The sequence below is a fragment of the Solea senegalensis genome, linkage group LG9 (genome assembly GCF_019176455.1).
Source record: "Solea senegalensis isolate Sse05_10M linkage group LG9, IFAPA_SoseM_1, whole genome shotgun sequence".
Taxonomy (NCBI): domain Eukaryota; kingdom Metazoa; phylum Chordata; class Actinopteri; order Pleuronectiformes; family Soleidae; genus Solea; species Solea senegalensis.
In genome coordinates, this window is record NC_058029.1 from 1,994,844 (window position 1) to 2,016,181 (window position 21,338).

The 21,338-nt window shown below is 40.3% G+C and overlaps 3 protein-coding genes across 4 annotated transcripts; 1 reads left to right on the forward strand and 2 right to left on the reverse strand.

Moving 5' to 3' along the window:
• The first annotated feature begins 215 nt into the window (after positions 1-215).
• Positions 216-3,113, forward strand: LOC122774262 (Kv channel-interacting protein 1). Its single transcript, XM_044033371.1, has 7 exons — positions 216-322; positions 936-1,005; positions 1,106-1,176; positions 2,133-2,240; positions 2,337-2,441; positions 2,597-2,659; positions 3,012-3,113. The coding sequence occupies exons 1-7, from the start codon at positions 221-223 to the stop codon at positions 3,057-3,059; spliced, it is 567 nt and encodes a 188-aa protein (XP_043889306.1). The 5' UTR covers positions 216-220; the 3' UTR covers positions 3,060-3,113.
• A 626-nt stretch (positions 3,114-3,739) lies between these two features.
• On the reverse strand, positions 3,740-15,419 carry LOC122774660 (gastrula zinc finger protein XlCGF67.1-like). Its single transcript, XM_044034125.1, has 3 exons — positions 15,342-15,419; positions 3,930-4,681; positions 3,740-3,769 (listed from the first exon to the last, which is right to left on the reverse strand). Exons 2-3 carry the CDS (start codon positions 4,671-4,673, stop codon positions 3,740-3,742), a joined length of 774 nt encoding a protein of 257 aa, XP_043890060.1. The 5' UTR covers positions 4,674-4,681; positions 15,342-15,419.
• Positions 15,420-16,455: 1,036 nt separating this feature from the next.
• mrps12 (mitochondrial ribosomal protein S12) lies at positions 16,456-19,644 on the reverse strand. 2 transcript variants are annotated; one of them, XM_044033436.1, is made up of 3 exons: positions 19,455-19,644; positions 18,255-18,320; positions 16,456-16,991 (listed from the first exon to the last, which is right to left on the reverse strand). In XM_044033436.1, the coding sequence occupies exons 2-3, from the start codon at positions 18,304-18,306 to the stop codon at positions 16,609-16,611; spliced, it is 435 nt and encodes a 144-aa protein (XP_043889371.1). In that variant the 5' UTR covers positions 18,307-18,320; positions 19,455-19,644; the 3' UTR covers positions 16,456-16,608. The 2 variants fall into 2 exon arrangements, with proteins under 2 accessions (XP_043889371.1, XP_043889370.1); XM_044033435.1 differs by having other exon boundaries at positions 18,255-18,308; positions 19,455-19,643.
• Between the last annotated feature and the right edge of the window lie 1,694 nt (positions 19,645-21,338).

A 21,338-nucleotide genomic window follows, 5' to 3' on the forward strand; every position in this document is an offset into this window, starting at 1 on the left:
AAGAGAATTAATATGTTTGTTGACTCACTGTAGTCCAGTGAGACAGTGAGACTGCAGATTATAACAAGCACATGACTCCACTCGCTCATCCCTTTCTTAAGCTTGTCAGGGAACTACGGTGGCCTTTGCATAACAGAAAGGATGTCATTCTTCCTTTTGGGTAAACGGCCGCCTCAAAACACAAAACTCTTTCAGATAAGTTTTAATTTATGACCTGGAGATGACGATGGTGTGTCATCGACCAGAGGGCCTGGACCAGTTAGAAGCTCTAACCAACTTCAACAAAAGAGAGCTTCAGGTTCTCTACAGGGGCTTCAAGAATGTAAGTGACGTTAAGGATACCAGACGGACTTAAACCAGAACAGTCTGTGGCATGTGGATCACTTGATCCGGTACTGAAAAGAATAGAATCAGTATAATCAATAATCTGCAGTAGAGATCATCTGTAAAACAATGTGAATAATCTTTCTTATCTCATATTGTATTGTTATTCTTATGTGTTGTTATTATTATATTGTTTAATTTTCCTTCTAAACTCTAAATACACTTTTTAGATTAGTGGATCTGAGTCAGCTTATCATCATCCTCATTGGCCCATAGATGATTCTGTTGGTTTCTCAGCTGTAAGGTGAGGCGTTATGCCACGGTGCAACAGTGACACCCTCGACAGAAGGTCACAATTCGTTGTTGCAGTCACACGTGCTAAGATGAGGGGAGTTTTGTAATGGTACGCTATAAAACTAGTCTAAATGAAGTGTCCTCACATATACTTGCAACCATAGACATATCGTCTGTTTATAGCTTTGATTCTATTTTATCACTCTCTCCTCTGCCACATCATTTGTTAATCTCTGTCCACCTTGGTTTGTCCTTCCAGCAGAGTGAGTCTGTTAAATTCATACGTTCTCCTCGCTCTCTCTTTGTCTTTGTCCCAGGAGTGTCCAAGTGGAGTTGTAAATGAGGAAACCTTCAAGCAAATATACTCACAATTCTTCCCTCACGGAGGTAAAGAGAGAGAGCGTGCGTTGTAATGTTTGTCTTATCCTCTCTCTCTCTCTCTCTCTGTGTACCGTCACTACAGAGATTTTCTTTTTCCACCTCGCAGATGCCAGCACCTATGCTCACTACCTGTTCAATGCATTCGACACAGCACAGAGCGGCTCCATCAAGTTTGAGGTTTGTTTTTGTTTATTTAGTTAACCAAATAAAAACAATTGTCCTTTTTTCAGAGGTGGAAAGTAATGAATTACATTTTCTCACATTACTGTAATTGAGTAGGTTTTTTGTGTACTTTTTAAAGTCATTTTTACAATTTGTAATTTTACTTTTACTTAAGTATGATCTTTTTGCAATTACTGTACGTCCCTATGTTTTTAATCACATCCGTTACTGGGTAAAAAGTGAGTGAGAGTGAGTTGAAGCATTTGTGACCTTTGACCCATTTTGACTGATACATTATGTGTTTACATATTTTATTTTGTCAGCACTTTGATTTGTACAGGTTTGCCTTTCATTCCAAACAATTCATGTGAGATTTTGAAGAACCCCAACCTTGTTAAAAAAGTAACTAAGTAACTTTTACTCGGAGTAAATTTTAAACCAGCTTCTTTTTTCTTTGATCTATTTGATATTACCTGGTAAACCACTACAGAAGAACATGTGTACTAGTTGTATGAACGACACTTGATACAACTAGTTTGTGGCCAATATATTACCTGGGTTCAGAGGAGTTTGCATGTTTTCCTGTGTGTGTGTGGATTTTCTCCAGGTTCTCTCAGTTTCCTTCCAGTCCAAAAACATGCATATTTGGGGATTATGCAAATAGGACCCTCTATAATGACCGTAGGGGTGAGTGTGAGAGTGAATGGTTGTTTGTCTCTGTGATGAACTGGCGACCTGTCCAGGATGTACCCCGTCTTTCACCCTATGTCAGCTGAGATTGGCACCAGATAAAGTGGTAGAGGATGGATTAAAATCTGGCATATTGTTCCGTACTACTGTTTGCATGAATCACAGGAGACTTAACTCTATTATTCACACTTGGCTCGCATAGTCGTCTATGAATCTCAAATCCGTCAGTGCTGAGTAAACATCATGTGACACCAATGATGTTGTCGTGTGTCTCGTGTCAGGATTTCGTCACAGCTCTGTCCACCCTGCTGAGGGGCTCCATCACCGAGAAGCTGCAGTGGACGTTTAACCTCTACGATATCAACAGAGACGGCTACATCAACAAAGAAGTGTGTTTTTCATTCACGGCGCTGGTCCTTACACGCGACGTTTGTGTCATTATTGATCACGTGCCATTGTTCTCGTCTCGTTTCTGTTCACGTCAGGAGATGACAGACATCGTCAGAGCCATATATGACATGATGGGCAAGTACACTTACCCTGTCCTGAAAAACGACGCACCCAAACAGCATGTGGATGCCTTCTTTCAGGTGAAGAGTCTTTTTTCCCACTGTTTCTCATTAAAGCAAATTAAAGAGAGAGAGAGGAGCAATATTTGAATTCACGATAAAGAAAATGGCAGGAAATACATCATAGTGGTGGAGACGCTAACTAGATAATGATGCGTGTGCTTTTCTCTCCACAGAAAATGGACAAAAACAGAGACGGTGTGGTCACTCTCGACGAGTTCATCCTGTCTTGTCAAGAGGTACTCGGAGTTTTCTCTTCACGTTCTCTCCTCTCCTCCCCTCAGCTCTTCTGACACGTCACAGAAAGAGAAACACTACATTCAATGATGCTTATAGACAAAATGTTTTATTGTCTCCACCTTGACAAGTCGTGCAGAACTGGATATTCATTATAGCGCTTATAGCTCTAAAAATAATGCTTTTATTCACTGTGTTTGGAGAGCGAAAGAGAGAGATGACTGATTTGTTTACACAGCCTTCCGGTAATGAGCCTTTGGTGCCCTCTAGTGGCGAGTAAACTGAATTACATGGTGATTGTTGCATGACTAACTCTGATCTGATTCTTCAACTCCCCTCTTCTTCTCTGTGCAGGATGAAAACATCATGAGGTCTCTACAACTCTTTGAGAATGTCATCTAGAGAAAAGAGGGAGCCACTGAAACAGACAGAAGCACAGAGCAGGAGGAGAGGAGAGAACGAAAAGAAAGGGAAGAATGAATGAGATGAGGATAAGAACACGCGGGGGAGAAAGAGCTTGCCGCGTTCCGTGTGATGGTCGCCACAGAACTTCACGGAACGCATCTTTGCTGTGTGAAATCCATGGCAACCACTGTTTTTTTGGAAAATGTCCTTCAGACTTTCACCCTTCATTTGACCTTTCCGTGAACATTCATTCCTGTAGCCTCCAGGTTCTCTTGTTTGTCTGTTGTCTTGTTGGACGGTGTGTACTTCATGTCATCATGTAAATACTATCAGTTTATGTCAAACAGGACTGGAACTCCAGCTTAGAAGTGAGATCAACTGAGTGCATACTTTGTGCATTCGAGGCTTAAATAATGTTCTTTTTTTTGTGTCAATACAACAAACGTGAGCAATATTTGTGAAGCATGCAAGACCAGAGGCCTACAGTTACTTTAACACATGTATAGTGCCATAAAAGAAAAACCTAATCGTCTTGCTAAGTGGCTCCGTTCTGGAGGACAGGTCCGGGTGAAGCAATCTCATCTGTGGTCCGACAAACACCAAATTCAGACGCAGACATGTGCAGGCTTGCACAACTGAGTGTGACGTCAGGCGGCCTGCCACCGCCTTACATCTGGTCAATACTTCAGACTCTGTCTGACACTGACCTGAAATACCAGTGAACGTGGTTTTCAGCAGTGCTGTCTCTAAATCCACCAGACTCCTCTGTTCAATATCGACATTTTAGACATTTTTAGACAGCCGAACGCATGTTTTCAGGATTTTTTATGTCTTTTTAACTTTGATCTACAGTTGGACATTGTTGGCTTTGATTCCTGTGTCGGACGTCAGGAGAGTGTTAGGAGTGTGACTCACGATGCTCACAGCGACAGCCGTGATGGTCTCCTCGTCCTCCTCGTGTTTCTGCAGGTGTTTCTTCAGCAGACCCGGTCGGTTGAAGCTCTTGCCACACAGCGAACAGGTGTGTGGCTTCAGCCCCGTGTGGATCCTCACATGGTCTCTGAAGGACGAGCGCGTGGTGAAGACCTTCTCACAGAGAGCACACGTGAACTCCTTCTGCTCTCCGTGTATGAACTGGTGCTCGGTCAGACCCGACTTGGAGGCAAAGCGCTTGGGGCAGAGCGGGCAGGAGAACGGCCTCTCTCCCGTGTGTATCCGCTCGTGTTGTACGAGATAACGCCGCTGGATGAATCCCCGCCCACACACGGAGCAGCTGTGGGGCTTCTCTGTGGCGTGACTCAGCCGGTGACGCCGTAGGCAGCTGCGCTGGGCGTAGCTAACCCCGCAGTCTGGACAGGAGAACGGCTTCTCGCCGGTGTGAACGCGGAGATGTGCTGCCAAGTTGACCTTCTTCGTGAAGCACTTGGCACACACGGGGCAGCTGTGGGGTTTTTCTCCCATGTGTGCGGCCACATGGTCCGCCAGCCGGGACTTGCAGATAAAATCCCGGTCACATTTTGGACAAGGGTGACGACGTCTTATCCGATGTCTCTGTTTTTTCGGCGGTGCGGTTTTCTCTGGTGAAGATGGCATCTGGACGCCTGCATCCATCGCTGCTCCTGTACAAAATTACAGCAACGTTAACGTCTCAGAATCATCCAGAAACAGCAGCACAGTCACATGATCCTGATCTACATGAACTAGGGCTGCAACTAACAACTGATTCATCTTGAGTGCTTGTTATATGGAGCAAAGAAAGAAGAAAATATACTAATTTAAGAAGCTGAAAAATCAGAGAACCCTTGTATGAACTTATCCTACGAGAAGACTTATTACAACCACATTTTAGTAAGACACTCGTCTGGACACTGACAGAATACAACTTCTTGCCTGCTTCTTCTTTCACTAAAATGGCTTTTATTTTCTTCACAAAACAAAACAATAAAAAATAGTTGGCACTTAGAAAACACACAAATAAAATAAATTCTATCTTTTAATAATAATAATAATAATAATAATAACTAGTACCGCAAGCGGTAATTGACGGGTTCGAGCTTGACGGCTCGCGAGTCCCCGTGCGTCCACGTCGCAGCGCGAGTCCTCTTCCTCATCTTCTGTTCATTCACCGCTTGTGGTACTGGTTATTTTCAGCTGCATCCCCGCGCAATGTCAGGCGTGTCCTTTTAAAATGGCCGTCTTCCTGTTGGGTGAAAGGCGTGTCCGTAAACGTGTTTAGGGAAGGTACCTTGACTTACATAACAAGTTTCATGTGGATCGGAGAATGTCAGACTTTACTTCCTGTTTCGGGAGTTGTACTTCCTGTAAGGAGGTCATCCTTTACAGACATGTTCAGGGCGGGTCTGAGGTCTGAGGTCTAACAGTGTGATTTCGTCTATAAGTTGTTATTTTTGTGAAAAACAACTGATGGTATCAGAATTGAAGCTGAATTTTAGAAATAACTAGTTATTTTTGTGATAGAACATCTGATGGTATAAGAATTTAGGGTGCATTTTCTCTTTTTTCCCTCTGTTACTTTTTCTCTCTTCCCATTTTCCCTGTTTTTTTTTTCCTTGGCCCCTCTTGCAGTACCTTTTGCCCCATCTTTCCCTTTCAGAGCAGCATGAGAAACTGTAAATGTTAGATTTGATAGATTTGTAGGCAAATGCCTCCATCATGTGGCGAACAAAGGTTACTGCACTGACGAACCACTCAGTAGAGTGGATCCTGTGCAGTGTTCTTATGTCAACACCGTTGAACGATTTGTTATCATATTCAGCAAGCATCATCTACCATGTGTTTTACATGTTTTCATTCATTTTGAGTATGATACAATGAAATTTGTTAAAGTTATAAGGGAAATTGTGAACTTGTATTTTCTGTTACCACCAGAAGGCGCTGTTTTCAAAATGTACAGTTTTTGCATAAGCATCTTCAGCAAGATCCCATCATCGATCGTCACGAGTTTGGTTAAGATCTGACCTTCCATCACAAAGTTATAAGAGTTTGTTGTTGTAGCGAAATACCAGACGTCATATTGTCTGCTGTCAACAGGGGGCACTATTTTTGAAAGTGAATATTTTCATATAGGCATCTTCAGTGATTGACTATCATCAATCCTAGCAAGTTTGGTTCAGATTGGAATAGCATTCGCAAAGTGGTAGCAGTTTGTTTTTTGTCGCAAATATCTGACTTTGCAGTGTTGTCATTGCAACACTGTTGAACAATTTGTTATCATATTAGGCACGCATCATCTACCATGTGTTTTGAATGTTTTCCCAAATTTTGAGTTTGATACAAGGAAATTTGTTAAAGTTATAAGGGAAATTGTGAACTTGTACTTTCTGTTACCACCAGGTGGCGCTGTTTCCAAAATTTACAGTTTTTGCATAGGCATCTTTAGCAAAAGCCCATCATTGATCATCACAAGTTTGGTTAAGATCTGACCTTCAATCGCAAAGTTATAAGAGTTTGTTGTGTGTTGCGAAATACCAGACTTCCTATTGTTTGCCACCACCAGGGGGCGATGTTTTCTAAATGTACAGTTTTTGCATAGACATCTTTAGCAAGGGCCCATCATCGATTGTCACTTGTTTAGTTAATATCTGACCTTCCATGGCAAAGTTATAAGAGATTGTTGTGTGTTGCGAGGAATCGTGATTTTCGCCAACTTTCCTGACCTTCTTCTTGTTAGCCGTGATACTTAATGAAAAGATTTTGATACCTTTGGATCCTCAACTTGTCCACAGTGACCTCACAAAGTTTGAAGGTGATCCCATTAAAGCTCTTTGACAAGTGCGTTCACATACCATTGGTGCGAAATGGCCAAAATCTGCTAAAAATGTACTTTCAATCCAAGATGGCGGCTTTCCTGTTCGTTTCAGAGCTTAGGCTGCTTTGAATTTTTTGACCGTCCCGACCTAAGGAACGCGTGAGTACCAAGTTTAGTGCATGTACATTAAACGTGCTCCTCAGGAGGACAAGTTTTACGGGTTGTAAGAGTTTTGCCTTTTGTTGTGAGAAATATGAATGAACGCCAACTTTGGCGCCCCCTATCTCGAAAACCATGGGACATTTTGAAAAACTTTTAATAACTTTAGATCCTCAACTTGTCCACAGTGACCTCACAAAGTTTAAAGGTGATCGCACAAAAGCTCTATGACAAGTTAGTTCACATACCATTGGTGCGAAATGGCCAAAATCTCCCAAAAATGTACTTTCAATCCAAGATGGCGGCTTTCCTGTTCGCTTTAGAGCTTCGGCTACGCTGACTTTTTTGACCGTCTGGACCTAAGGAACGCGTGAGTACCAAGTTTCATGCATGTACATTCAACGTGATCCTCTGGAGGACAAGTTTTACGGGTTGTAAGAGTTTTGCCTTTTGTTGTGAGAAATATGAATGAACGCCAACTTTGGCGCCCCCTATCTCGAAAACCATGCGACATTTTGAAAAACTTTTAATAACTTTAGATCCTCAACTTGTCCACAGTGACCTCACAAAGTTTAAAGGTGATCGCACAAAAGCTCTAGGACTAGTTCATTCAAATACCAGGCGTCATAGTGTCTGCTGTCACCAGGGGGCGCTGTTTTTGAAAGTGAATATTTTCATATAGGCGTCTTCAGGGCTGGACTATCATCAATCCAAGCAAGTTTGGTTCAGATCGGACTCGGATTCGTAAAGTTGTAGCAGTTTGTTTTTTGTCACAAATATCTGACTTTGCAGTGTTGCTGTGGCAACACCGTTGAACGATTTGTTATCATATTAAGCACGCATCATCGAACATGTGTTTTAAATGTTTTCCCAATTTTTGAGTTTGATACGATTAACTCTGTAAAAGTTATAACCGAAATTGTTTTTTTTTGTATATTTTGTTACCACAAGGAGGCACTGTGCTCAAAATTTACGTTTTTTTCACAGACTTCTTCAGCAATGGTCCATCATCAACCCTAGGTAATTTGGTTGGGATGTGACCTTCTATCGCAAAGTTATAAGAGTTTTGTTGCCTGTGGCGAAACATTAAAATTTTCACCAACTTTGCCGGCCCCTTACTCTTACGCCATAATACCTATTGAAAAGATTTTGATACCTTTGGATCCTCAACTTGTCCAAAGTGACCTCACCAAGTTTGAAGGTGATCCCATGAAAGATCTAGGACAAATCTGTTCAAATATCATTGGTGTGAAATGGCCAAAATCAGCAAAGCATTTACTTTCAATCCAAGATGGCGGCTTTCCTGTTCGTTTTAGAGCATAGGCTACGCTGACTTTTTTGACCGGCCCGACCTAAGGAAGGCGTGTACCAAGTTTCGTGCATGTACATTAAACGTGCTCCTCAGGACCACAAGTTTTAGGGGTTGGAGCAGGTTTTTGGCCCGTCCACTTTCACCAGGGGGCGCTGATTTTGACTTGAAATATTTTCACATAGGTTTGTTCAGGGCCAGACTATCAACAATCCTAGCAAGTTTGGCTCAGATTAGACCAGGATTGGCAAAGTTGTGACAGTTTTTTTTTTTTGTATTTTCTACCACCACCAGGAGGCGCTGTTTTCAAAATTTATTGTTTTCGGCAATATAGTCGCCTTCAGCAACTACCCATTATCAATCATAGGAAGTTTGGTTGGGATTGGATCTTCCATTGCAAAGTTATAAGAGTTTCGCTTTTTGTTGTGAAAAATAGGAATTTATACCCACTTTGGCGCCCCCTATCTCGTACACCATGAGACATTTTAAAAAACTTTTGATAACTTAAGTTCCTCAACTGGTTCACAGTGACCTGACCAAGTTTAAAGGTGATCGCACAAGAACTCTAGGATTAATTCATTCAAATACCAGAGGTCATATTGTCTCCGTCACCAGGGGGTGCTGTTTTTGAAAGTGAATATTTTCATATAGACGTCTTCAGGGCTGGACTATCATCAATCCTAGCAAGTTTGGTTCAGATTGGACTAGGATTCGCAAAGTTGTAGCAGTTTGTTTTTTTGACGCAAAAATCCGACTTTGCATCATTACCATGGCAACATCATGTAACGATACGCCATCATATTGAGCACGCATAGTCTACCTTGTGTTTAGAGTCCTTTAACCAATTTTGAGTTTGATACAATAATTTCTGTAAAAGTTATTCCCGAAATTGTAAAAGTAACTTTTTTTTTTAGATGTTCTACCACCAACAGGAGGCGATGTTTACAAACTTGACAGTTTTTGCATGGCATCTTCAGCAAGGGCCCATCATCGATCGCCACAAGTTTGGTTAAGATCGGACCTTCCATCGCAAAGTTATAAGAGTTTTGTTGTGCGTTGCGAGAAATTGGTAATTTACTCCAAATTTGGCGCCCCCTATCTTGAAAACCATGATACTTATTAGAAACCTTTCAATGACTTAAGCTCCTCAACTTGTCCACAGTGACCTCACCAAGTTTGAAGGTGATCCCATGTAAGCTCTGGGACAAGTTCGTTCAAATACCGATGGTGCGTAATGGCCAAAATCGCCTCTGTTTTGGCGTGCAATCCAAGATGGTGGCCTTCCTGTAGTATTCACAGGGAAGTCGTCATCGACTTTTTTGACCGTCCCCACCTCATGAACATGTGTGCCAAGTTTCGTTCATGTACGGTAAACCCGAGAGCAGATGACCTAATAGAAGTTTTTTGCGTCAGTTTTTAGCCCCGCCCTCTTCCATTTTTTGACGCACATTCCTTGAAACATGATATACGTAATTTTACACCAGGTCTGATGGGGTTGCAAAATTTGGTGAGTTTTGGGGCATGGGAAAGGCCTCAAAAACGCGATTCATTTGGAGGAATAATAATAATAAGAATAACTAGTACCGCAAGCGGTAATTGACGGGTTCGAGCTTGACGGCTCGCGAGTCCCTGTGCGTCCACGTCGCAGCGCGAGTCCTCTTCCTCATCTTCCGTTCATTCACCGCTTGTGGTACAGGTTATTTTCAGCTGCATCCCCGCGCAATGTCAGGCGTGTCCTTTTAAAATGGCCGTCTTCCTGTTGGGTGAAAGGCGTGTCCGTAAACGTGTTTAGGGAAGGTACCTTGACTTACATAACAAGTTTCGTGTGGATCGGAGAATGTCAGACTTTACTTCCTGTTTCGGGAGTTGTACTTCCTGTAAGGAGGTCATCCTTTACAGACATGTTCAGGGCGGGTCTGAGGTCTAACAGTGTGATTTCATCTATAAGTTGTTATTTTTGTGAAAAACAACTGATGGTATCAGAATTGAAGCTGAATTTTAGAAATAACTAGTTATTTTTGTGATAGAACATCTGATGGTATAAGAATTTAGGGTGCATTTTCTCTTTTTTCCCTCTGTTACTTTTTCGCTCTTCCCATTTTCCCTGTTTTTTTTTCCTTGGCCCCTCTTGCAGTACCTTTTGCCCCATCTTTCCCTTTCAGAGCAGCATGAGAAACTGTAAATGTTAGATTTGATAGATTTGTAGGCAAATGCCTCCATCATGTGGCGAACAAAGGTTACTGCACCGAAGAACCACTCAGTAGAGTTGATCCTGTGCAGTGTTCTTATGTCAACACCGTTGAACGATTTGTTATCATATTCAGCAAGCATCATCTACCATGTGTTTTACATGTTTTCATTCATTTTGAGTATGATACAATGAAATTTGTTAAAGTTATAAGGGAAATTGTGAACTTGTATTTTCTGTTACCACCAGAAGGCGCTGTTTTTAAAATGTACAGTTTTTGCATAAGCATCTTCAGCAAGATCCCATCATCGATCGTCACTAGTTTGGTTAAGATCTAACCTTTCATCGCAAAGTTATAAGAGTTTGTTGTTGTAGCGAAATACCAGACGTCATATTGTCTGCCGTCAACAGGGGGCGATGTTTTCAAAATGTACAGTTTTTGCATAGACATCTTTAGCAAGGGCCCATCATCGATTGTCACTTGTTTAGTTAATATCTGACCTTCCATGGCAAAGTTATAAGAGATTGTTGTGTGTTGCGAGGAATCGTGATTTTCGCCAACTTTCCTGACCTTCTTCTTGTTCGCCGTGATACTTAATGAAAAGATTTTGATACCTTTGGATCCTCAACTTGTCCACAGTGACCTCACAAAGTTTGAAGGTGATCCCATTAAAGCTCTTTGACAAGTGCGTTCACATACCATTGGTGCGAAATGGCCAAAATCTGCTAAAAATGTACTTTCAATCCAAGATGGCGGCTTTCCTGTTCGTTTCAGAGCTTAGGCTGCTTTGAATTTTTTGACCGTCCCGACCTAAGGAACGCGTGAGTACCAAGTTTAGTGCATGTACATTAAACGTGCTCCTCAGGAGGACAAGTTTTACGGGTTGTAAGAGTTTTGCCTTTTGTTGTGAGAAATATGAATGAACGCCAACTTTGGCGCCCCCTATCTCGAAAACCATGGGACATTTTGAAAAACTTTTAATAACTTTAGATCCTCAACTTGTCCACAGTGACCTCACAAAGTTTAAAGGTGATCGCACAAAAGCTCTATGACAAGTTAGTTCACATACCATTGGTGCGAAATGGCCAAAATCTCCCAAAAATTTACTTTCAATCCAAGATGGCGGCTTTCCTGTTCGCTTTAGAGCTTCGGCTACGCTGACTTTTTTGACCGTCTGGACCTAAGGAACGCGTGAGTACCAAGTTTCATGCATGTACATTCAACGTGATCCTCAGGAGGACAAGTTTTACGGGTTGTAAGAGTTTTGCCTTTTGTTGTGAGAAATATGAATGAACGCCAACTTTGGCGCCCCCTATCTCGAAAACCATGCGACATTTTGAAAAACTTTTAATAACTTTAGATCCTCAACTTGTCCACAGTGACCTCACAAAGTTTAAAGGTGATCGCACAAAAGCTGTAGGACTAGTTCATTCAAATACCAGGCGTCATAGTGTCTGCTGTCACCAGGGGGCGCTGTTTTTGAAAGTGAATATTTTCATATAGGCGTCTTCAGGTCTGGACTATCATCAATCCAAGCAAGTTTGGTTCAGATCGGACTCGGATTCGTAAAGTTGTAGCAGTTTGTTTTTTGTCACAAATATCTGACTTTGCAGTGTTGCTGTGGCAACACCGTTGAACGATTTGTTATCATATTAAGCACGCATCATCGAACATGTGTTTTAAATGTTTTCCCAATTTTTGAGTTTGATACGATTAACTCTGTAAAAGTTATAACCGAAATTGTTTTTTTTTGTATATTTTGTTACCACAAGGAGGCACTGTGCTCAAAATTTACGTTTTTTTCACAGACTTCTTCAGCAATGGTCCATCATCAACCCTAGGTAATTTGGTTGGGATGTGACCTTCTATCGCAAAGTTATAAGAGTTTTGTTGCCTGTGGCGAAACATTAAAATTTTCACCAACTTTGCCGGCCCCTTACTCTTACGCCATAATACCTATTGAAAAGATTTTGATACCTTTGGATCCTCAACTTGTCCAAAGTGACCTCACCAAGTTTGAAGGTGATCCCATGAAAGTTCTAGGACAAATCTGTTCAAATGTCATTGGTGCGAAATGGCCATAATCAGCAAAGCATTTACTTTCAATCCAAGATGGCGGCTTTCCTGTTCGTTTTAGAGCATAGGCTACGCTGACTTTTTTGACCGGCCCGACCTAAGGAAGGCGTGTACCAAGTTTCGTGCATGAACATTAAACGTGCTCCTCAGGACCACAAGTTTTAGGGGTTGGAGCAGTTTTTTGGCCCGTCCACTTTCACCAGGGGGCGCTGATTTTGACATGAAATATTTTCACATAGGTTTGTTCAGGGCCAGACTATCAACAATCCTAGCAAGTTTGGCTCAGATTGGACCAGGATTGGCAAAGTTGTGACAGTTTTTTTTTTTTTGTATTTTCTACCACCACCAGGAGGCGCTGTTTTCAAAATTTATTGTTTTCGGCAATATAGTCGCCTTCAGCAACTACCCATTATCAATCATAGGAAGTTTGGTTGGGATTGGATCTTCCATCACAAAGTTATAAGAGTTTCGCTTTTTGTTGTGAAAAATAGGAATTTACACCCACTTTGGCGCCCCCTATCTCGTACACCATGAGACATTTTAAAAAACTTTTGATAACTTAAGTTCCTCAACTGGTTCACAGTGACCTGACCAAGTTTAAAGGTGATCGCACAAGAACTCTAGGATTAATTCATTCAAATACCAGAGGTCATATTGTCTCCGTCACCAGGGGGTGCTGTTTTTGAAAGTGAATATTTTCATATAGACGTCTTCAGGGCTGGACTATCATCAATCCTAGCAAGTTTGGTTCAGATTGGACTAGGATTCGCAAAGTTGTAGCAGTTTGTTTTTTTGACGCAAAAATCCGACTTTGCATCATTACCATGGCAACATCATGTAACGATACGCCATCATATTGAGCATGCATAGTCTACCTTGTGTTTAGAGTCCTTTAACCAATTTTGAGTTTGATACAATAATTTCTGTAAAAGTTATTCCCGAAATTGTAAAAGTAACTTTTTTTTTTAGATGTTCTGCCACCACAGGAGGCGATGTTTACAAACTTGACAGTTTTTGCATAGGCATCTTCAGCAAGGGCCCATCATCGATCGCCACAAGTTTGGTTAAGATCGGACCTTCCATCGCAAAGTTATAAGAGTTTTGTTGTGCGTTGCGAGAAATTCGTAATTTTCACCAAATTTGGCGCCCCCTATCTTGAAAACCATGATACTTATTAGAAACCTTTCAATGACTTAAGCTCCTCAACTTGTCCACAGTGACCTCACCAAGTTTGAAGGTGATACCATGTAAGCTCTGGGACAAGTTCGTTCAAATACCGATGGTGCGAAATGGCCAAAATCGCCTCTGTTTTGGCGTGCAATCCAAGATGGCGTCCTTCCTGTAGGATTCACAGGGAAGTTGTCATCGACTTTTTTGACCGTCCCCACCTCATGAACATGTGTGCCAAGTTTCGTTCATGTACGTTAAACCAGAGAGCAGATGACCTAATAGAAGTTTTTTGCGTCAGTTTTTAGCCCCGCCCTCTTCCATTTTCTGACGCACATTCCTTGAAACATTGATATACGTAATTTTACACCAGGTCTGATGGGGTTGCAAAATTTGGTGAGTTTTGGGGCATGGGAAAGGCCTCAAAAACGCGATTCATTTGGAGGAATAATAATAAGAATAATCTTAGCGATTATAATAGGGTTCTTGCGCAACCAAGTTGCTCGAACCCTAATAATAAGAATAATCCTAGCGATTACAATAGGGTTCTTGCAACCAAGTTGCTCGAACCCTAATAAACACAAATAGACAGTATCTGTAGTGCAGGATATTGTGTATACTCAATAATAATAATGATCTGTAAATATGTCAATATTTACCAGAGTGACCAGATAGATAGATAAGGAAAATGGAAACATTAAATAAGATGTTAAATAAGGTATAAAAAGCTAAATAAGAGAGATAATATATAAAATATTGCTATAAAATGTATAAATATAAGGTCATACAATTAATTGATTTTAGATTAATTAATTGATGCTAGAAGATTCTCTTATTTTTCAGCTTCTTATTTTTAAGAACCAAATAAGCACTTATCAACAGATTAATCGATTGTGAAAAAATTCTATCTTTTAATAATAATAAACACAAATAGACAGTATCTGTAGTGCAGGATATTGTGTATACTCAATAATAATAATCTGTAAATATGTCAATATTTACCAGAGTGACCAGATAGATAGATAAGGAAAATGGAAACATTAAATAAGATGTTAAATAAGGTATAAAAAGCTAAATAAGAGAGATAACATAACATATTGCTATAAAATGTATAAATATAAGGACATACAATACAGCTACACAGGAAATAAAGAACAAATGATTAATTCATGAATTAGTTTACGTATTTGAGTGAGTGGGAAGCTGATGTTTGTGTTTATTTACGTAGCTGCAGCTAGGTGTGTGTGTGTGTGTGTGTTAGCACACTGAATGAAGCTAACAGCTAGCCAGCGGTGACTCAACACGTTACCGTGTTCGCTTCTACGGTTACGTCATCGGCTCTTCTGTTGACGAGAAGTGAAACGAGTCTTCCCGGAAAAGTAGCGGCTTCTGTGAGAGACACTTTGAATTCGCCACAGCTAACGCTGACGCTTGGTTGACTTAGCTTAGCTTAGCTCCGGCGGTCACAGTGCTGCGGCGGACACTGTGCTGCATGACAGCTGCTCACCTGCGCCCCTCACTGGTAAACGCGTGTCACTTTCAACTCACGGTAAAACCTCAGAAGAAGTTTGACTTGTGACAAAAAAGTATTCCAACTTTATCACACTTACTCTGACAAAAAAATGCACTTTTTCGTGTTTGTCTAATTTGTTCCCCTCTTCTCTCAAGTTTTTGGGCAACAACTTGAGTGCAACAGCGACTCTTCTGGACTGGAGGGTGATCGGACTCAAACCGAAGTTCATATAGAAAATCTGTGATTTTAGCCCACGGTGGACACAGGAGATCAAACACTGATTTAAATCCTCACCTAAGAAAATACACACTGGCCTAAGTCTACAATATCCTAAGAACATGTCCACGTCTTTATCTCACAGACCTTTCCAACAGGAAACTGTTGTAAACCACTCTCCCACATCAAACCCCATAGAGAAAATAAGTGATTTAAAGGGGGCATATTATGCAAAATCAACTTTTTAACCATTTCAATACTTATATTTGGGACTATGGAGGCCCTACCAGTCACCAAAGTGTGGAAAAAGAATACTCAGTCATGTTTTTGTGGTCCCCCTTAGTGTAAGTATAGGCGATAAAACACTTGATGTTGAATTCCCTGCGCATACGTACAGAGCTCCACCTTAGCTCCACCTTGTCCCTGCGAGAGTGCAGGCGAGGGAGGAAGAGCGGTATTATGTCAACACGGAGGGACAAGTGTGCTGTTGGTGGCTGCACAGTGGAGCACAGTGTTTTACAGAGGATTTTATATATGAAGCTAATGTGCCGGATAAAGTCAGCAAACGTGTGTTCATGTGTTCGCACCACTTCGCATCAGATCACATCACAGCACACGAGTTGTTGATCCACTGCTGCCTCTATCACTAAATTCAAATGTCTTATTAGGTAAAATTCAGCATCTGAAATTCTTTGATTTTTATTCAGACTTACCTCAGTGACACAAAGTGACCACAGGAGGCAGCAGTGGGCTAAAATCACTGATTTTCTTTATGGACTTTGATGTGGGAGAGTGAGTGGTTTACAAACTTCAGTTTCCTGTTGGAACAGTCCGACAGTGAGATAAAGACATGAACATGCTCTGAAGGTATCATAGAGTGGCTAATTGTTGCTTTTTTTATGTGTCCCTGTGTGTCCACTGGTACTGAGATGGAGCCTCTGTCCACACACGGACAAAAAAAACACACTTAATATTAACACTGCATCAAGTAAACATTTTTGAGTTTGTTGTCATGACGCATCTTTATTGGTTTCACACAAGATATTTACAGTTCAAATGATTGAAGTTCACTGATGACACCAAGGCAGATTCCTGTCACACAGTCTGTAGTTGAGCAATCGTCGCTGCCATAGCGACCGCCACCCTCACTATTGTTTCTTCTTGACCACATGAGCACAGTCGTATTTGCCTCGCACCACTTTGAGCTTGACGCCGGGCAGGTCCTGCGTCCTGCCGCCCTCCACCAGCACCACGTTGTGCTCCTGCAGGTTGTGTCCTTCTCCCGGGATGAAAGCCACCGCCTCCTTACCGTTCGACAGGCGCACACGCGCGCACTTCCTGTTGGCAGAGTTGGGCTTCTTGGGCTTCCGGATCATGGTCTTCAGGATCACGGCCTTGAGCTGCGGGCGGCCAAACGTCGCACCGAGGGTCTTGGGAGGTACTTTGGGTTTGCCCTGCCTGTGCATCTGGTTGAGGGTGGCCATCGTCCTGGAGAGGAGGGGGCGTGGCCACACAGAGGCATGATGGGATGCTGAGGAAAGAAAAAAAACAAAAAAATATATAACTGCATCGTAGTCTAACTTGCATACGGAGTTTGATGGAGTGTATTAAAGGAGAATTCTGTGAACATATGTTTATAAATGTATTGTCGTGTATGTGAATATTCTGTCCTACTTTAGCTTAAAGTTCTTATTTTCACCAATAAATGGCACTGAAGAACTCAAGTGGTTGCAGGAAGATCAAAAAAACATCTCGGAATTCCCGTTCAAGTTTATAATAAATAACACACATTATTACACATGCACACGCGTGTACGTGTTATGACGGGTGTGTAAAACATCAGTTGTACCTAGTTCTTAGGATTTGGTTTCATTTGTATATTTATTCCATTCTATCCCTCTGATTATCTATTGAATAGAAGGAAATTAGCATTGCTTCTCTCAGAATGTTAAACATGTCCTCAAGGTGTTAAACTTTTTGTTATCTAAACTTTATGTGTGTTAGGTTTAGATAACACAAATTTAACAACAGAATAAGAGTTAAAACCAATGAAAAAGTGTAGTGCTTTAGTCTTTTAACCCCTGTCGAGGACATGTTTAACCCCCCACCACAAATGCACACACACCCACAACACGCACGTATGCATCACGTCATAACATGCACACGTGTGCACGTAAAATAATGTGTCTTTCATTTAATACTCAAATTATTTCTTATATTTGATTATTTTTTATAAAAAGGGTGAATTCTAAGCAGTTAATTATGATTAATTATTTTGACAGTGGATTCATCAGTTGATTATTTCCTAAATCATTTATGAATTATTTTGGCCATAAAATATCAGAAAATGTTAAAAAATGTTGCCAAAACCTCAAAATAGTCTTGTACCCACAAACCAAAACAATATTTCTTTGTTGGAGCAAAGAAAGCAGAAAATATTCACATTTAAGAAGCTGAAAAATTACAAAAACCGGTATTCACAATTACTGGTAGGATCGATCATCAAAACATTAAATTAGTGATAATTTAAGAATCGATTAATCGCTGCGGTTAATCATTAAACCATAATATACTAAATGACCTGAAACCAATAAGTGAGACCATAAAACACTCATAAGTCTGGCTAACTAGTCAAACCTGGCTCTAACAGCAACATTAATCACCAAATAAACCCATTTGTGAGGTTCTGTTGACACAGGAACACATTGAACTCAGAGTGACATCATTCACAGTCCACAATTATGATAAAACTGCAACTTTTTTTTCCGTCTGTGGTGCAGGTGCAGAAACTCACCTTGAAAGAGTGACGTCAGCAGTGGCTTCAGGTTCCACAGCGACGACGACATCCCTGAAACACAGACACAGACTGTGAAACGCACACATTTACTCATTCTATCATGATATTGCAATAACTAGAATTAAAATAACAGAATTTGCTTGTTTTTATATTGAATGGTGTGCATTTTGCAACAACTAAACTCCAGATGTATTGTATATAATTTGATGCTTAATTAAATACATTTAATAATGAGATGAATATAAACAAATATTATTATTACAATAACTATTATTATTATTATTATTATTATTATTATCAATAACAACAACTATTGTTAACGAACATATCTAGTATTGTAATCTGTCTATATTCTATAACCTCAGCATACGCTTTCAAGCACTTTTATAAACCTTGTTCTAAAAAATGATTCATGGGTTCAAAGGTGCAACAACATAAACACACAGTACATCATGATAAAGAAAAGCAAAATATGAAAGTAGTTAAGCTGTAAAAAATCTAATAAGATCCATGCCAATAAAAAAAGTGAAGTCCAGATTGAAGTGACTTTAAATGTTCAGTAGTGCTGGTAGATCTATTTTGAAGGGATAAATTGATCTATATCTCAATCTCTAAGGCCTCAAGGAGCTAACAAATGTACTTTTTATTAATTACGGAACACAAGTGTCTTTTTTTAATCTCAGTGATCCCATGAGTGACTCAAACAACAATAAGATGCTGTGGAACACTACAGGTTAAGTTTTAGACACTATTAAGAGACAGTCACTGTTTGAAACAGTGTTGTAGATTTAATTTCTATGATTTAACCAGGAGACTAGCCGCTAATAAACACCTGAAAATCATACTATTGTAAATGTTGTAAGAGTGAAACATAGGTGCCTTTGTGAAGAGTGACCCCTGATGATAAACTCGTCAGGGGTCACAAGTGTTTGCTGAATGGTGGCATTCAGCTTCCTGAAGAGCTGTGAATCTAAAATGCCAGTTTTTTTTGAATGGAGTCTGGTGTTCCGTTTGGAGCAGTGATGAAAACATAACCGGACGTGGCTGCAATTCACGCGTAGCGTTTAAACGTACACGCAAAAAACAACAACCTGAGGCTACGTGCTAATGCTAACTGACAGTGTTTCCAGTCTATCGGCTAACATGCTAGCAGCTAAGACACTCCACAGAGGTTATGAGTGATTTTTATCCACACACCTGCTCAGAGTCGCGAACAAACTGCGCCGAATTCCGGTGAAAAAAATCCCCGCGAAGATAAACTTTAAAAACACAAAAATCAGAATATCTTTAATGCATTTTTAATCAGGAAAAATTAACCAAATACTTCATGTCTCAACGCAAGGGTTGAGGGGTGAGGAACTCACCTGGAAGTACTCCTCGAAAATAGTACTTCCGGTTCTGTCTTACGCAAAAAAATAAGAGTTGTGTACATTTTAAGTCAGTGAAAGTAAAAATAAAAACATCACAGCAACTCTTAAAACATTTAACTAACACGGAATACGCAAAAAGTTGACTTTTGAAACAAATACATTCAGTTTGAAACACATTATAACACATTTTCTGTAAAATCGTAACACAAAAAGTCAGTTGTCCCATAGATTTTGTCCCAACACATTTATAATATTCTTTTTAAATTTCTTAATTCTCTTTTTGAAAAATATTTACATTAAAAGTCATTCACTTACAGTTGACCACATTGTTAACCCATAATTATACTACCAAAACAAAGACAAGAACATTTTTTTTATTATTTAAATTTACATTTTAAATGAAATTATTTTATTGACGGTACATTTTATTGTTATTTGTGAAATGATTGACTGACTTTCATCAGTGAGATAAAATAAATAATTTATCTGATAACATGAATTATCAATGTTCACATAGAGTAATAAACATTAATCACGGTTGTTGATCGTAACAGATCACGTATGTGTGTGTGATGAGTCATTTAATGAGCAGAAAAACAACAGACTTTAATCCTTTTAAGAAATCTAGACGTGTGTGTGTGTGTGTGTGTGTGTGTGAGGTTTGTCGAGTAAAAACTCTTCCAAAAAGTCAAAAGAGATTCAGAGACAAAGTCATGTGACCAGATGTCATCACATCTGAGTATTATCAGATAAACCTGAGCTAATGATGAATATGGTACTTTTTTAATGACAGTATATGTGTTACTATAAACAGTACACAGACTTCATTGTACGTGTTATTTTCTTTGACAGTACATTTTTAAAATGACCTCTTTCTATGTTTAAAAAACTTATCTCCTAGTATTTTCTCTGACAGTTCCTGTACCTCCTGGTACTTTTGTTGACAATCTGACTATTAATGATAGTACCTGTACTTCAGGGTACTTTTTATTGACAGTACCTTTACCTATTTGTTTAAGAGTACCTGCTTTTGATGACAGTAGTTGTACCTCCTGTGCCTGATGGTAGTTTTGAAGAATATGTGTACCTCCTCTTTCATTTGATGGCAGTACATGTACCTCCTGGTACATTTGATGGCAGTACTTGTACCTCCTGATACATTTGATGGCAGTACTTGTAACACCTGGTACATCTGATGGCAGTACGTTTTACCTCCTGGTACCCTGGTACATTTGATTACCTATGGTACATTTGATGGCAGTACTTGTAACTCCTGGTACATTTGATGGCAGTATGTTTACCTCCTGGTACATTTGATGGCAGTACTTGGAGATACATTTGATGGCAGTACTGTTACATTGATGGCAGTACTTGTATCTATACATTTGATGGCAGTACTTGTATCTCCTGGTACATTTGATGGCAGTACTTGTACCTCCTGGTACATTTGATGGCAGTACTTGTACCTCCTGGTACACTTGATGGCAGTACTTGTACCGCCTGGTACTAATGATGTAGACGCTGTTGTCATCATAACTCTTGTTACTGTAAATCAGGTTTATCGCTCGTCCTCAGGTCACAGATCACAACCGTGATGAAACTTCATCTGTTCAGCCGAAGGTCTCGTCCTTCACCGAGGGTCAGCTGATCTCTATCACAGAGCCGTGGTTACACATTAACCTGCCCACAGGTGTGTGTGTGTGTGTGTGTT